The sequence below is a fragment of the Moschus berezovskii genome, chromosome 9 (genome assembly GCF_049115385.1).
Source record: "Moschus berezovskii isolate FMDL1 chromosome 9, NW_MosBer_1.0, whole genome shotgun sequence".
Taxonomy (NCBI): domain Eukaryota; kingdom Metazoa; phylum Chordata; class Mammalia; order Artiodactyla; family Moschidae; genus Moschus; species Moschus berezovskii.
Genome location: NC_142468.1, coordinates 33,836,079 through 33,852,598, shown reverse-complemented (window position 1 = coordinate 33,852,598; position 16,520 = coordinate 33,836,079). Strand labels below are relative to the sequence as shown.

The window sequence follows — 16,520 nt, the reverse complement described above, 5'->3', positions numbered from 1 at the left end:
GACTGACACATACACATGGTTCTCCTCCAACCCCACCTCCCATCCCGGCTGCCACACAACAGAGATCCCTGTTGGTTATCCCTTTAAATATAGCAGAGTTTGGTATGGTCATGTATATAGTGCTATATTTATAAGAATCTCATATTTTCAGGGAATTCTGTGAATTAGGGTGAAAATCCCCCCCGCCCCCGCACAAAAAAGCCAGAAGAAATAGAACTAGGATGAATATGTTTTAATAAAAAATTTATTATGATTATTTACACCAGTTCCTTGATAAGCATATAAATGTAAACTTTTATGTTGGCATTATTCCACACATGACTTATCCAAATTCAGAGTTAATACTGTCATTTGAGTGTACAGGTAGTGAGAAAATTTTATTATATTCACAGAATATACATACACGTGCATTCAAAATGTGTCCCTCCTAAGCCAGTGGTATGGACACAGTCCCATTGGCCCTGCTTCTGCTTCGCAGGTGGACACTGGAATCGGTGATGTCATCCACGTGCTCCTCACTCTTCTTTTCCTTCAGGCTGTTGATGAATCTCAGGGTAATTTCGTCCCACTCCTCAGGCAAGAGCATCAGCAGAAACCCAATGCAGATGATGATGGTAGCAGCCAGGCGGACAACATTGAATATTACCTCCTGCTTCAGGAGATCCACAGCTAGGGAAGCAACAGCAAGTCAGTTAGCCTATGACAGTTTCTAAGCTTTTCTGAAAACAAGTGACCCAAATCAGTGCTACTTCTAGAAGGTTTCCAAAAGTCTCTCTTGTTCTCACAAGCTTATCTTTCCTTTTTCTATGTCGTTATTGGCATGGCTCTCTACATCTGCTTTCCATTTCTTTTCTCTAAATCATACTTACCCTGCCAGGCAAATACCATCTGATTGAATAGCCTCTGCAATTTTAAAAAGCAATTTTATTTTATATTAGAGCATAGTTGATTAACAGTGTTTCAGGTGTACAGTAAGGTGATTTAGTCACACATACACATGTATCTATTCTTTTTCAAATTCTTGTCCCATTTAGGTTATTACAGAATATTAAGCGGAGTTCCATGTGCTGTAATAGTCGGTCCTTATTGATCATCTGTTTTAAATACAGCAGTGTATACATGCAGTTTTATTTCTTAATATCTTTCCTCTGTATTCCTTCATACTTCTCCAGTTTCACTGGCCCACTGAAGATTTTTTAAATGAAACAAGCTTATTAATGTCTAGGTCTTTGCAAATGCTAGTCTTTTTAAAATTTTTAGTTGCAGTGAAACTCATACAAATTAAAATTAACCATTTTCAAGTGAGTTTACTAGCATTTTATACATTCATTTTGTACAGATTAATGTACCAGCTCCTCCATCTGGTGTAAAACATTTTCATCATTTCAAAATAAAACCCCATACCCATTAAACAGTTACTCCCCAGTCTCCTACCGCCACCCCAAACCTGGAAACCACCAATCTGCTGTGTGTCTATGGATTTATCTATCCTAGATATTTCTTATAAATTGAAACATACAATATATGACAGTTTATGTCTGGTTTATTTTGATTCACATAATGTTTTTGAGGTTCAGCCACATCGGAGCATGTGTTAGTGCTTCATTCCTTTTTATGGCTGAATAATATCCCACTGTTATCACAATTTGTGTATTGATTCATCTCTTGATGGACATCTGGGTGTTTCCACATTTGGCTTTTGTGACTAGTGCTGCGGTGAACATCTCATACAGGAATATTTGAGTCCCTGTTTTCAGTTTTGGGAGTCATGTATTTAGTAGTAAAAATCATATACATATAAAATCATATTCATATACATATACTCTTCTCTTTGTATGGAATGTTCTTTCCTCCTTGTATGCACTTCATCCATCTAAACCCTCTGTTAAATTCCTCCTTTTACTCTTCTTGCAAGAAGGTGCCTTCAGTGCCCCTCCTGTGTGCTCTCAGAGCGTTCAGTACTTGTCTCTGTCAAGGTCTCTCTCGACACCGTAATTACTCGGTTCCTTTTATCCCCCTCCTATACCACATGATCCTGAGGGCAGGGACTGTGTCTTACTCAGGATCTATCACCAGTGTTTGCACAGTTGGTAGCATATATTAAGTACTCAGAAATTATTTATTAAATGAATGAATCCATGGATAAATGAATGGAATTCCTTGACAACTCCACTCCTCCCTGATATGACTTTCCTCTAAATATCTTATAGTCCTTGGAGTCTTTTACACAATTAGGCATTTAATGATAAATTACTCTGTGGAGTTCTAAGTTATTTCATATAGTCAGTCTTGTTTTCCATATTCAGTGTAAGTTTTTTTTTCTCATAGCACTCCTTTTTTTTTTTTGAGTTGTTTTGCAATGTTGTGTTAGTTCTGTTGTACAGCAAAGTGAAATCAGCTGTATGTATATATATCCCCTCTTTTTCACCACAGAGCATTAAGTAGAGTTCCCTGTTCTATATAGAAGGTTCTCATTAGTTATCTATTTTATACATAATAGTGTATATGTCAGTCCCAATCTCCCAATTCATCCCACCCCTTCATACCGCTTTGGTGTACATACATTTGTTCTCTATATTTGTGTGTCTATTTCTGCTCTGCAAATAGGTTCACCTGTACCATTTTCCTAGATTCCATATATATGCATATGCATTAATATATGATATTTGTTTTTTTCTTTCTGAATTCACTCTGTATGACAGTTTCTACGTCCATTTACATCTCTGCAAATGGCACAATTTCATTCCTTTTTATGGCTGAGTAATATTCCAGTATATATATATATGTGCCAAATCTTCTTTATCCATTTCTGTCCTGGCGATTCTACATACTACTGCCATGAACATAGACATGCATGTAATTATAGTTTTCTTTGGGTATATGCCCAGGAGTGGGATTGCTGGGTAAATGGTAGTACTATGTTTTTAAGGAACCTCCATATTGTTCTCTATAGTGGCTGTATCAATTTACATTCCAACCAATAGTGTAGGAGGATTCCCTTTTCTCCACATCGTCTCCAGTATTTATTGTTTATAAATTTTTTGATGATGCCCATTCTGACCAGTGTGAGGTGATGCCTCATTTTAGTTTTGATTTGGATTTCTGTAATAATTAGTAATGTTGAGCATCTTTTCATTTGTCTTTTAGCCATCTATAATGTCTTCTTGGAGAAATATCTATTTAGGTCTTCCACCCATTTTTTGATTGGGTTGTTTGTTTTTAGGGAATTGAGCCACACGAGCTATTTGTATATCTTGGAGATTAATCCCTTGCCAGTTGCTTCATTGGCAAATATTTTCTCCTATTCTGAGGGTTGTCTTTTCATCTTGTTTATGATTTCTTTTGCTGTGCAAAAGCTTTTAAGTTCAATAAGGTCCTATTTATTTTTGTTTTTCTTTTCATTACTTTAGGAGATAGGTCAAAAAAGATCTTGCTATGATTTATGTCAGAGTGTTCTGCCTATGTTTTCCCCTAAGAGTTTTGTACTGTCTAGCCTTACATTTAGGTCTTTAATCCATTTTAAATTTATTTTTGTATGATGTTAAGGAGTGTTCTAATTTCATTCTTTTATGTGTAGTTGTCTAATTTTCCCAGCACCACTTATTGAAGAGACTGTCTTTTCCATTGTGTATTCTTGCCTTCTTTGTCATAAATTAGGTGACTATAGGTGCATGGGTTTATCTCTGGGCTTTCTATTCTGTTCCATTGATCTATATTTCTGTTTTTGTGCCAGTACCATACCGTCTGAATACTGTAATATTCAGTGTAAGTTTGTTATGGGAGCAGTACTATCTTTTCTTTCCCCACCCTCCAATCTCTTCTGTAGTCCTGATCACATGGTAAGTGTTCAATAAACATTTGCTGATTATCCTGGGACAAAGAAAGAAGGCTACCAAAGGCTTGGAAACATAGAATTTTAAAATTAGAAGGACTATATAGTCATCCAGATAAATCACTTTCATTATTGGTTCCACTGACAGTTTTCACTAGAAAGATTTTCCTGGAAAAACAGCTTTTCCTCTTGTCCCTGAAGTGAGTCAAATTGCTTTTTTCCTGTATCTATTCCAGAGGGCCATCTGCTATGTCCCCAGGAGAAGCTTTCACAGCTCCCCATGGGTAGTCTGATGGGGAGCCAACACCCTGTACATTCCCTACACTTTCATTAGTGACGTTGACTTGAGAGTCCTGTGCTGGGATGCCTTTTGTTTCCATAGGACTTCCTCTAAAAATACCACAAAATTAGGTTGTCAGGGAGATTACATGAAATCCAAATGATACATTTGGTATTTAATTCTAAAAGCACGACCATGTAAAAACAGTGTTTGTAGCTGCAATTTTTAAATCTGCTGCACAGTTATTCTGTTGTCTGCCACCTTCAAGATATTTAAAAACATGTTCCTAGGCAAGGGACACAATTCACAATTACTCAAAGAAATAATTCTGGGTGTAAAACAAACACAAGCAAGGAACTTCCTGTGCACATGTCAATTTGTACAGTACCTGCATTTCCAGGAACGCTGAGCACTGTCCCGATCGAGATGAGGATGGGGTATGTCAGCACCACACCAACATTCACCAGGATGTTGAAGGCTGTCAAATAGAGGAGCATGGTGGCTCAGATGGTAAAGAATTTGCCAGCAGTGCAGGAGCCCCGGGTTTGATCCCTAGGTCAGGAAGATCCCCTGGAGAAGGGAATGGCAACCCACTCCAGTATTCTTGCCTCAAGAATTTCAGAGGAGCATGGTGGGCTACAGTCTATTGGGTTGCAAAGAGTTGGACATGACTAAGTGACTAACACACAAACACACACACACATACAGGATAAAGGGGAACTGAGATGCTGGGCTCTTTCCTTTTAACATAAAAGAATCTATGTCTATGCTAAACATGCCTTCTAAATTATATGTTCAGTTTAGTTCAGTTGCTCAGTTGTGTCCAACCCTTTGCAACCCCATGAACTGCAGCACACCAGCGCTCCCTGTCCATCACCAACTCCCGGAGTTTACCCAAACTCATGTCCATTGAGTCAGTGATGCCATCCAACCATCTCATCCTCTGTCGTCCCCTTCTCCTCCTGCCCTCAATCATTCCCAGCAGCAGGGTCTTTTCAAATGAGTAACATTGGTCAATTAATCCTCTAATTTTGGAGATGGATTCATATGTATCATACCTGAAAAAGTCATGTTCCTTTTTCTTCTTATACCACCCTGGTTGCTTGATTTCTAACCAGTTGGCTCACAAAGGGGGTAGGGAGCCATGCAGAGAGGTGAAATAATGTGTTCACTACACTGCTTGTTCGGAGAAGGCAATGGCAAGCCACTCCAGTACTCTTGCCTAGAAAATCCCATGGATGGAGGAGCCTGGTAGGCTGCAGTCCGTGGGGTCACTAAGGGTCGGACATGACTGAGCGACTTCACTTTCCCTTTTCACTTTCACACATTGGAGAAGGAAATGGCAACCCACTCCAGTGTTCTTGCCTGGAGAATCCCAGGGACGGGGGAGCCTGGTGGGCTTCCGTCTGTGGGGTCACACAGAGTCGGACACCACTGAGGTGACTTAGCAGCAGCAGCACACTGCTTGTTAGCACGCTAAAGTTGAGAGCTAATGACTGACTGGGGCTTTCTCCCTTGCTAGTTTGCTATATCATGCCATGTTCCTGGATAACTAAAAGGTCCTAGTGTTACTGCCTAACAGAAGATCTGTCCAAGGACGGCCTATGCTGTTTTATTCCCTCTCTTTTGGGGTGTGCATCACATGAACCAACAGAGGTGCATATAATTCACTGAACACCAGGGACATTTTCCACATCCTGATTTATACACAGATAACCTTAAGGCACGGAGAAGGCAATGGCAAGCCACTCCAGTACTCTTGCCTAGAAAATCCCATGGATGGAGGAGCCTGGTAGGCTGCAGTCCGTGGGGTCACTAAGGGTCGGACATGACTGAGCGACTTCACTTTCCCTTTTCACTTTCACACATTGGAGAAGGAAATGGCAACCCACTCCAGTGTTCTTGCCTGGAGAATCCCAGGGACGGGGGAGCCTGGTGGGCTTCCGTCTGTGGGGTCACACAGAGTCGGACACCACTGAGGTGACTTAGCAGCAGCAGCACACTGCTTGTTAGCACGCTAAAGTTGAGAGCTAATGACTGACTGGGGCTTTCTCCCTTGCTAGTTTGCTATATCATGCCATGTTCCTGGATAACTAAAAGGTCCTAGTGTTACTGCCTAACAGAAGATCTGTCCAAGGACGGCCTATGCTGTTTTATTCCCTCTCTTTTGGGGTGTGCATCACATGAACCAACAGAGGTGCATATAATTCACTGAACACCAGGGACATTTTCCACATCCTGATTTATACACAGATAACCTTAAGGCACGGAGAAGGCAATGGCAAGCCACTCCAGTACTCTTGCCTAGAAAATCCCATGGATGGAGGAGCCTGGTAGGCTGCAGTCCGTGGGGTCACTAAGGGTCGGACACGACTGAGCGACTTCACTTTCCCTTTTCACTTTCACACATTGGAGAAGGAAATGGCAACCCACTCCAGTGTTCTTGCCTGGAGAATCCCAGGGACAGGGGAGCCTGGTGGGCTTCCGTCTATGGGGTCACACAGAGTCGGACACGACTGAAGTGACTTAGGAGCAGCAGCAGCAGCAACCTTAAGGCAGGTCAACAGAAAAAACTGAAGGTATAACTTGATATCCTTTAATTTATATCTTTGGACCCTTTAAATATAAAATTATTCAAGTAAGCACATACCCAACAATGCTCAAAAGTACTTGTTTTCAAAAAGAAAAACATTTATAAATTATATAGCATTATTTTAATAGATTTCAAGCTAATGTTTGTTTTAGGGGGTTAGAGTAATATGACAACTATGAAAAGTCCTCAATTCAGGAAAGATCTTTATGGAAATGACCCCAAACCATATTGTCCATTTCTCTGTAAAACCAAAGATGGTTCTAGAACCAATTCAGTTAGGACAGTGTTTATTCTTCTACTGCTTTCTATAATTCTTGCTTTAGTTGAGTCCAAAATCTAGGTATCTGGAGTCATTCATGCTTGTTAGAGACAATGGGTTGGATATCCACAAGACTTGGGCTTGTTCATCATTTTCATATAATAGCAGTAGCAATCAAGGCCAAAGACCTTTGTAAGTTAATAACAGTGACTACTCCTCCTTTCTGACAGAGCTGCAGTGGGAATGAATATTCCAGCATCTCAACTCTCTCCTCAGATGTAGGGAGTCAAATACAACCAGTCCTAATAAATCAGAAATTTAATAAGCATAGCATAGACTAAGTTTCCCAACTGTCATTTTGTTGGCTGGACTGAGTATTTTAGCAGATTGATAGGAAGTATTGGTCTTTGGTTGAGAACTGAGCTTTTCTCATTCAATGAGAACTGGTAGCTTCATCAAAATGGGTAACTGCTTTTCCTTAGCACTTTCGATAGAACGCTTACAAGCTCTTTTGACAATCTAACGACAAGAATATATAATTCAATATGTTATTTGTAGCCCGGGGCCCTGCCTGAGACACATCAGGTAAATGGATGACTCCAATCTGCATGTGGACTAAGGCACTCCCTGAAGATAGGCCAAACCAAAAGCAGGAGCGAGGCCAGGTGAACCTAAGCAAATTAAAACCATATTTCTAGGTGATTGGGTGGGGGCAGGACAGAGTACTGTCTGTTCACCTCTCAGATCTGTGTCCCAGCCCAGCTCTTACTAGATCATATCCGATTCCTATGGAGAAGAGAAGGTAGCAAAGAAAACTTGAGCAGAAGCACTGAAGACTGTAAAACCCTGGGGTGTGTAACACAGGAGAGAGGCTGTCTCCTCATTTTGTCTCAGGGCAGCCTTAACCCAGAGAGAACTCAGTACACTGGGGATGGACTAGGTGGGGCAGCCCTTAACCCATGGACATGCCAGTTGGACTGCTCTGATCTAATCAAGCAATAGCCTGCAAAGAACCTTATAACCATTAACCAACCTTAGGTGAGTTTGGGAAATAGAAGATAGGGATGTCTATCTTAGATAGGTATCTAAGAAGGGAATGCTTCTATTATGACAATTTAACTCTCCAAGGAAAGGACAAGTGACATAGGGAATGGAAGGCAAGACTTGGCCACTCACCCAGCCAGAGCCCTGCCATCCCGCAGAGACAGCCCCATGGCAGAGCTGCAAACGAGGACCAGTGCTCCACCTTGGTGAAATACAGGATGACTGGGGTGAAGGAGATGAAGATTAAATTGAAGAAACCCAACGTGGATACAAAGTGTGCTGCCTCACCAAAGTTAGCACTTCCAAGAAACATCTTAAACAAAACCTAGAACAGGAAAGGAACCTGTTAGCCACTCAATCAGGGACTGTTGTTGGATCAGAAAGGCAAGTTCTACATCATGAGATAACTGGCCTAGAACTTATGCTCTATGCCGTCTTATCCCAGCATTTCCATGACAATAAATGGGCTGCTGAGCTAAGGAATTCAAATACACTCTAGCCTTTATGTAAAACAGAAATTGTCATAAAATAAATCCCACTTGGTATGCCACAGGGATACTGTAACTGGGAAAAACCCACCGTCAGTTACGGGTATAGGGTAGCTGATAAAGAAGAGTGCAGTCCAACCTAGAAACATTTAGCATTGAGATGCCGTTAGTTCTTTCCTTCAAGCATGGGATTAATTTTATCCTTATTTTGATAATTACTGAAAACTAAATTGGACAGAGAAAACCTGTCATCATGTTATTGAGAGAAGCAATAGCTTCCCTTGTGGCTCAGCTGGCAAAGAATCCGCCTGCAATGCATGAGACCTGGGTTTGATCCTGGGTTGGGAATATCCCCTGAAGAAGGGAAAGGCTACCCACTTCAGTATTCTGGCCTGGAGAATTCCATGGAGTGTATAGTCCATGGGGTTGCAAAGAGTAAGACACGACTGAGTGACTTTCTCTTTCAATAGTGATGCCTTGGATTTATAAGTACTTTTCTCTCTGAGTTTAAAATATTTTCACAAGGTCTGTATTTATTCTCCAGATTTTAAAGTTTATTTTTCTTTTCTGGATTATAAATCTGTGTATAAAGAAAGATGACAAAGACGTGTAAATAGCTAACCTAAATCACACATTTAGTTTGGGAGGAGACAGGTCTCTAGTCCATATTTCTTGGTTTCTTAACCCCTCTGCTTCCTTTATTAATCCTCAAACAATGTAGCACAGAATATATCTTTTCTGTGGTGTACATATGATGTTGTGTGTGTCAGCAAATATTACCACTACCAGAATGAATACATCTGTAATGTGGTCAGGAGAATTCTCCCTGTAAAAGAGATATCCCAGGCATACAGCAAATCCAGGTATTTCTTTTAATTTCAACGAAACATATTTTCTCTTGAGAAACTTAGAACTGGTGGTCTTTGTTCCCATCAGACATCTCAGTGGATTCTCGGCTGGGGGCAAGTTAAACACTAACGGGGACTGAGTGAACACTTGTCAAGCTTCAGAGAATCAGTGGGCCAGGAAATGTCAATATGGAAATAGACATGACGTCCTCTGAGCCACAGAGTTGGTGAATAAGCAGAACAGGCATCCAGGAGGGATGCAGCGGGCATTTTCTGCCTTTCAGAGAATATTTTCTCATTGAAACACCATGAGAGGTGAAAGTGGAACAGCTGTGATATCCAGAAAGTTGGCTCTGAAAAGCGGCACTTTGGTGAGTAACCTTTTAGATCTGCTTTCTTAGTTCTTGCTTCTGAAGTCAGGGCAGTGACTCTGAACAGAGCTTTCACTGATGGCAGGTAGCTCCAGGGGAGAAAGAACTGTGAGTACACAGTACAGGCCCAGAGTATGCCTCAAAGAGGGAAAGAGGCTCTTCATCTAGCTAATAACATAGCATGGGGGTAATATGTAGCAAACTAAACTCTCAAGTGATAGTTGGTTTAGGATTTTTAACACCTCATTGTAGTTAAAATAATGACCGAAGGTAGTTAAACATCAGTTCAGTTCAGTCGCTCAGTCGTGTCCGACTCTTTGCGACCCCATGAATCACAGCACGCCAGGCCTCCCTGTCCATCACCAACTCCTGGAGTTCATTCAAACTCAAGTCCATTGAGTCGGTGATGCCATCCAGCCATCTCATTCTCTGTCGTCCCCTTCTCCTCCCGCCCCCAATCCCTCTCAGCATCAGAGTCTTTTCCAGTGAGTCAACTCGTCGCATGAGGTGGCCAAAGTATTGCAGTTTCAGCTTTAGCATCAGTCCTTCCAATGAACACCCAGGATTGATCTCCTCTAGAATGGACTGGTTGTATTTCCTTGCAGTCCAAGGGACTCTCAAGAGTCTTCTCCAGCACCACAGTTCAAAAGCATCAATTCTTCGGTGATCAGCTTTCTTCACAGTCCAACTCTCACATCCATACATGACCACAGGAAAAACCATAGCCTTGACTAGATGGACCTTTGTTGGCAAAGTAATGTCTCTGCTTTTTAATATGCTATCTAGGTTGGTCATAACTTTCCTTCCAAGGAGTAAGCGTCTTTTAATTTCCTGGCTGCAATCAGCATCTGCAGTGATTTTGGAGCCCAAAAAAATAAAGTCTGACACTGTTTCCACTGTTTCCCCATCTATTTCCCATGAAGTGATGGGACCAGATGCCATGATCTTCTTTTTCTGAATGTTGAGCTTCAAGCCAAACTTTTCACTCTCCTCTTTCACTTTCATCAAGAGGCTTTTTAGTTCCTCTTCACTTTCTGCCATAAAGGTGGTGTAATCTGCATATAGAGAAGTGTTTCTCAGCTCCTGCTACAACTGGTTGGCGATTTGGGAGGGGTAGAGCCATGGCCACCAGGGAAGCCCTTGGAGTTGACCAGTCTGAGTTTAAGTCTTGGCTCTATCACTTCCTGGCTGGATGATATTGGACAAGTTACCTAATCTTTCAAAGTCTCGGTTTCCTCATCAGCGAAATGGGAATAAGTACCTATCCCTCATAAAAGTATGTTAACCGGTGAAAATTCTGGCAAGTGTACAGCCTGTAGCAAGTACTCAATAATTGGTACTTGTTATTATTTAAACTATTTTTTTTTGCTAGCCAAGATTTTCTTTGTCCTTTCTTTATAAAATATTACTTTTTACCTTATGAAAATACAAGCTACAAATTATAATAAGAACATAAGAAAGTACACAAAATACCTTATACAGTGCAGATGTTGAGGCTGAGCCCACTGCAAATGCCACTCCTATGATGGAATCGGCATGGAAGTTATCTGCATACGCCATCATCACGATGCCAGTGATTGCCATTATTGCGGCAACTATCTGTCACATAGAATGCAAAGAAAAAAATGTTAACATTGATGCCTCCATATCCCAGAGCAAGCAGTTGAAAAACCCATGGGAGTTGCTACATGCCTTCTCAAATCCAATTACCTCTTGTACATCACTGTTTAAATGTAGGAGGGTCAGTATTAGAAATCCATACACTCATGAGAAATCCAGGCAGAGAATATAAAAGCTGCTCATATATTCTAATTAAGGACTAGTAATTTTAGTTTAATTTTTTAGCTCAGCTTCCTAAAGATTAATACTCATATTGATGAAATAAATTTAATAGGAAGTCACTTCTTAGCATTTTCATCTATACGGTGTTCTTTTCCTTCAAATAATTCAGCACATAACAATCAGTTCCTTGGATCGATGCATGTTTCTGACGATCTCCACATAATCAGAACTTGATTATGGTGATTAATATTGATTGAGACATTATAAGAGACAAGTTTTAGGCCAAAGTGAAAAAAGAAATGAGAATAATCTTTCAGAATGATTTATAAGGAGCAAGTTGAGTTTGCACTGTCACTTGGAATGTCAAGTGGAGGCTACTTCTTCCTTTTTTCACATGTAAACTAAGCCACAGAAAGATAATTTCATTGAGCTATTCTAAAGCATTAGCTGTATAAAGTGAAATATTAATAATTGAAATCATAATGGTTTACTGTAAATTAATATGATCCTTGATATATTCCAAAGAGAAGTCCACTTCCTTTGTGAAATGCTCATTGACATCTGTTTCTTTCATTATCTCGACCTGCTTTTACTGGAAAACATTTTAAAGATACAGTAAAAAGTAAAGTAACAACTCTGGAATAGGAAACACTATGTTATTTCTTTGTGAAATAGTCTCACCGACTTTAAGATCACGATGCAACTTTGTGGGAAATTTAAAAATACTTGCTGATTGATTTTGTGAAGCTTCAGTTCTGAGTATTCCCAAGTAAACTTGTTTCCTCTGTAGACAGATTTCTTACATATGTGATTTTTTGATCCTTTGAAATATTAGTGAATTATTCATTACAATCAAATGTATATCTTTAACATGTAACTTGCTGAAGGGCAGTGCAAAGTATGATAACGATGACATTTATAATTAAGATGCTGTTAAAGCATTTCTTTTGTTAATGACCACCCAAAGCCAGGGCACGGTTGGTTTCAGAGCCAGCTCCATACTGAAGCATCTTTTATGAGAAACAGCAGGAGTACTTGAGAACAGACGCCGACTTGTCAGCAGTGAAAAACTGTCTTCATAAACCGTTATCTGGGAGGCTACATGATGGGGGGTGTTGCTCATGCTGAGTGAGTATTATAGTCTCTAAAGCTTCCAGGCATGTGTTCCAGTTAGACTGTGCTTCAGACTGTATGAAACAGAATGTATGAGGTGCCAAGGACATTTTCCAAACAGGAAGTAATAGACTCATAAATAAACATGGTAAAGTGGTTACCTAGGCCTGGAAGTTCTGCGAGGGTTATTATTTTCTTTGATTTGGGAATTTATAGTTCAGCTAGGGATTTGCAATCTTTGTTTGGGTAGTCTGATGTCAGAGAAATGAAAAGTTATGTTAGATATGGACAGTTTCTGATTTGTTTTTGTGTTTCATAAATGTTCATGTGTTCACAGATAGATTTCCCTCAAAATATTGAACTTGTAGGAGAAAACATTTGAATTAATATTTGTTTTCTTTTACCAAGCATCAGTTGTATTTTCTTGGTCAAATAAATAGATGATATCTTCAAGACAGGGATAATAGAATACAATGTTAATCCTAAAGAACTTTAATATGATATACTGCTTCGTACTTTAAAAACATTAAAATTATTCTATAATATACAATATCCAGGCTTAGGTAATTGTGTATAATACATAATTCTTAATTTAGGGAATTCTGAAAACAAAAAGTCCCTACAAAAAATAGGGAAAAAACCAAAAACACTATGTGGAAAATGTTGAACAAGGAATACAGTTAGCCATAGGATATGACCCCAACTAGCAACTCTTCCTTTTCTGAGTCAGCCATTAGTAAAAATACATATGCACTATATTTCTGTTATAAGTTTTCTCAAGATAGGAATTGGACATGGACAAAGGTTACATAACTTTATAGCAGTTCAGAATTATAACCATGATGAACCTCTTAAAGATCTCCATTATATTTAATTCAAATGCTTGTGAAATTATTAGCTCAGACCATTTAAACTGACATATCAATTACACTACCATCTCTCTGAATTGTGTTCATGGAGAGAAGCATTTTTCACTTCAGGGGACCAGACAACACTGTTAGTTAACTTCCAAAAGCATGAAAATTTGATATTTGTGATATTAGAAAAATTCCTCTCTATGGTATGAACAATTATTTATAGGTTAGTAGGTTACCTGGGGATAAAAGATAATTTAAATTATTTTCCACATTTCTATTTACATTTCACAACTATCTGATAGAACAAGTTCTCTATGGCCATGTTTAAAATTTTTTTTATTATATTTTTTATCTACATAGTTGAAACTAAGGGAAAGGAACTCAGCTAATCTAGAAAATTCAGGGAAATTTTGGGTGGCAGGCTCATTTGGAGTGGTGGCTTGGATGATCTCAGAGTGGCTCTGTCTCCCACCATTGGTTAACTACAAGAGTAAATATTCTTGAGATTGTTGGAAAACAGGTAACCTGAGTACAGGTCTGAGTCACGTGCATTTTCAGAAGTAATCAATCATTAAGTCAGGATTGATTGTCTTCGCAACCAAAAAACACAAAGTGATTCTTCTTGGGCTCAGGATGTTGAAATTGTGCCAGCAGAAAGACAGCACTTTAAATACTGTGTCAGAAGTGCTCATATGTGACATCCACATGATGACAAACACAAAAAAATGCTTTTGAGCATGTTAGTGTCCACAGGAGGAACTCCTCTGCTGAAAATGCACCAAATGGTGCCACCTGCTTGGCTTCAGAAAAACATGGCTCTCCTCATAACCTACTCCAGTTCTAGCTCTGTAACCAACCAGAGGTGTCTAAACAAGATGGGCACCCACCACTACCATTACTTGAATCTGACTGCAGTGAAAATGTTAGTAACCAGAGTGACCATAAAGCTTCCAATGCCTCATTTTTAACCTTCTGAACCTCTGGGTTCCCTCCCATCGTGGTGTGCCCACCTGGGGTGAGAACCCGGAGGGAGAAAATTTATTTAGCATGCTACTTGAGTGACATCACCACCTGATGCAGCTACCCTCCTCTGCAGGCTCAATCCCCTCTGAGATCTTAATCCGCATCAGCTCTCAGGGCCAGTCACAGAGGAACCTGGTTTGAGCCTGTTCTTAAAGCCCAAAGACGGCGTTACAGTAAACATTTGGGGATTGCACAGATCTATAGACTACCTGTGTCCCTGCCTGAAAGCCAGGTTTCTTTCCCCTCTCGAAGAATTTGTTTGTACAGATAAAAGCTAGAGAAATATCTGGCTTTTGCCTGTTTCTGTTTTCCTTTATCTTCATTTCCCCCCTCTTTTGGCTCAGATCCTCAAAAACCACAAGAGTCCAGCCCTTCTCTGGATCTCCAACCTCATTACAGTCACTGTGTTCCCCACTGACAAATGACTTCCAGAACTATTATTTACATAATAATATCAGTTCTTCTTGATTCAGGGTATTGAGATGATCCTTTAACTGCTTCTCTTTCTAATTGTAACCCAAATGTTAATTTGTGATTAATGCTGTTTCTGGAGCTGGGTGGAGCATGGATTCACTCACACTGGAGACTTGAGTCCTAAGCCTACAGCAGGCTCTGAAACTGAGGGCCTCAAAGTTATACTGCTGGCCAGACTATACTCAAGTCAGGATTCAAGGTCAGCAGTTGAAGGTGGATACACACCTTGGCCAATGAGACCTGCACTGATGATTATCCTTGTTTCCTGTGAGTGTATCTGGGTAGAGTCCATTTCAGGGAAACATGGCTACACAGAATCCTTAAATTTGTCCACATTTTATGTTTGCATGAGTGCGTGCTAAGTCGCTTCAGTCGTGTCCAACTCTTTGCCACCCTATTAACTGTAGCCTGCTAGGTTCCTTTGTCCATGAGGATTCTCTAGGCAAGAATACTGGAGTGGGTTGCCATGCCCTCCTCCAGACATGTTGTGTTTAAGCTTCCATAAAGAAGAACCATCTGTTTACTCAAAGCCAGTGAAGTTGGACAGGAATCAATGTGTGAGAAATAAAAGAGGTGGGCAGTCTGCAGCAGTCCAGATACTATGTGTGTGTTCAGGGGTAGGGGGGTGAGGAGGTCCCTGGTTTACATCAAACTAGATTCCCACCCTCCATCCCCATGCCACACACACACACACCTCTCAAAGGGAGACCAGGATGGAAAGAAGAAGGAAAGAAATCCCAGAAGGAAAGACTCAAGAGTGTGTGGAAGGTGGTGTTGTTCAGTCACTTAGTCGTGTTGCAACTCTTTGCAACCCCATGGACTGCAGCACACCAGGCTTCCCTGTCCTTCTCCATCTCCCAGAGCTTGCTCAAACTCATGTCCATTGAATTGGTGATGCCATCCAACCATCTTATCCTGTCATCCCCTTCTCCTTTTATCTGTCCCAGCATCAAGGTTTTTTCCAATGTGTTGGCTCTTCACATCAAGTGGCCAAAGTATTAGAGCTTCAGCTTCAACATCAGTCCTTATAATGAATATTCAGAGTTGGTTTCCTTTAGAATTGACTGGTTTGATCTCCTCACGGTCCAAGGAACTCTCAAGAGTCTTCTCCAACACCACAGTTCAAAAGCATCAGTTCTTTGGCGCTCAGCCTTCTTTATGGTCCAATTCTCACATCCATACATGACTACTGGAAAAACCATAGCTTTGACTAGATGGACCTTTGTTGGCAAAGTTTTGCCTCTGCTTTTCTATACATTGTCTAGGTTTGTCTTGGCTTTTCTTCCAAGGAGTAAGCGTCTTTTAATTTCATGGCTGCAGTCACTGTCCACAGTGATGGTGTGGAAGGTAGATGGGACCTATTGACTGTAACTTGTTGACAGGGTTTATGGATTCCTTATGGGCATAAAATCAGAGAACCTTTCGAATTCAACTTTCAAACTTCCCTGTATTCATGAATTATTCTCCTGCCAAGAGGGGGATGAAAGGGGAAGAGTCCTACTACCCATCATCTGCTGTCTCCTCCAGGAAGCATGAAGATTCTAGACAGAGGAGCC

General features: G+C 40.4%; 1 protein-coding gene across 1 annotated transcript in view; it reads right to left on the bottom strand.

Moving 5' to 3' along the window:
* Positions 1-427: 427 nt before the first annotated feature.
* The window catches only part of SLC35F4 (solute carrier family 35 member F4), a 312,926-nt gene continuing 296,833 nt past the window's right edge, over positions 428-16,520 (bottom strand). The window contains exons 5-8 of the mRNA XM_055436801.2: positions 11,189-11,314; positions 8,141-8,333; positions 4,501-4,590; positions 428-669 (exon numbers count right to left, since the gene is read on the bottom strand). Of these exons, the coding sequence (XP_055292776.1) occupies positions 428-669; positions 4,501-4,590; positions 8,141-8,333; positions 11,189-11,314 (651 nt within the window). The remainder of the gene's footprint in view (positions 670-4,500; positions 4,591-8,140; positions 8,334-11,188; positions 11,315-16,520) is intronic.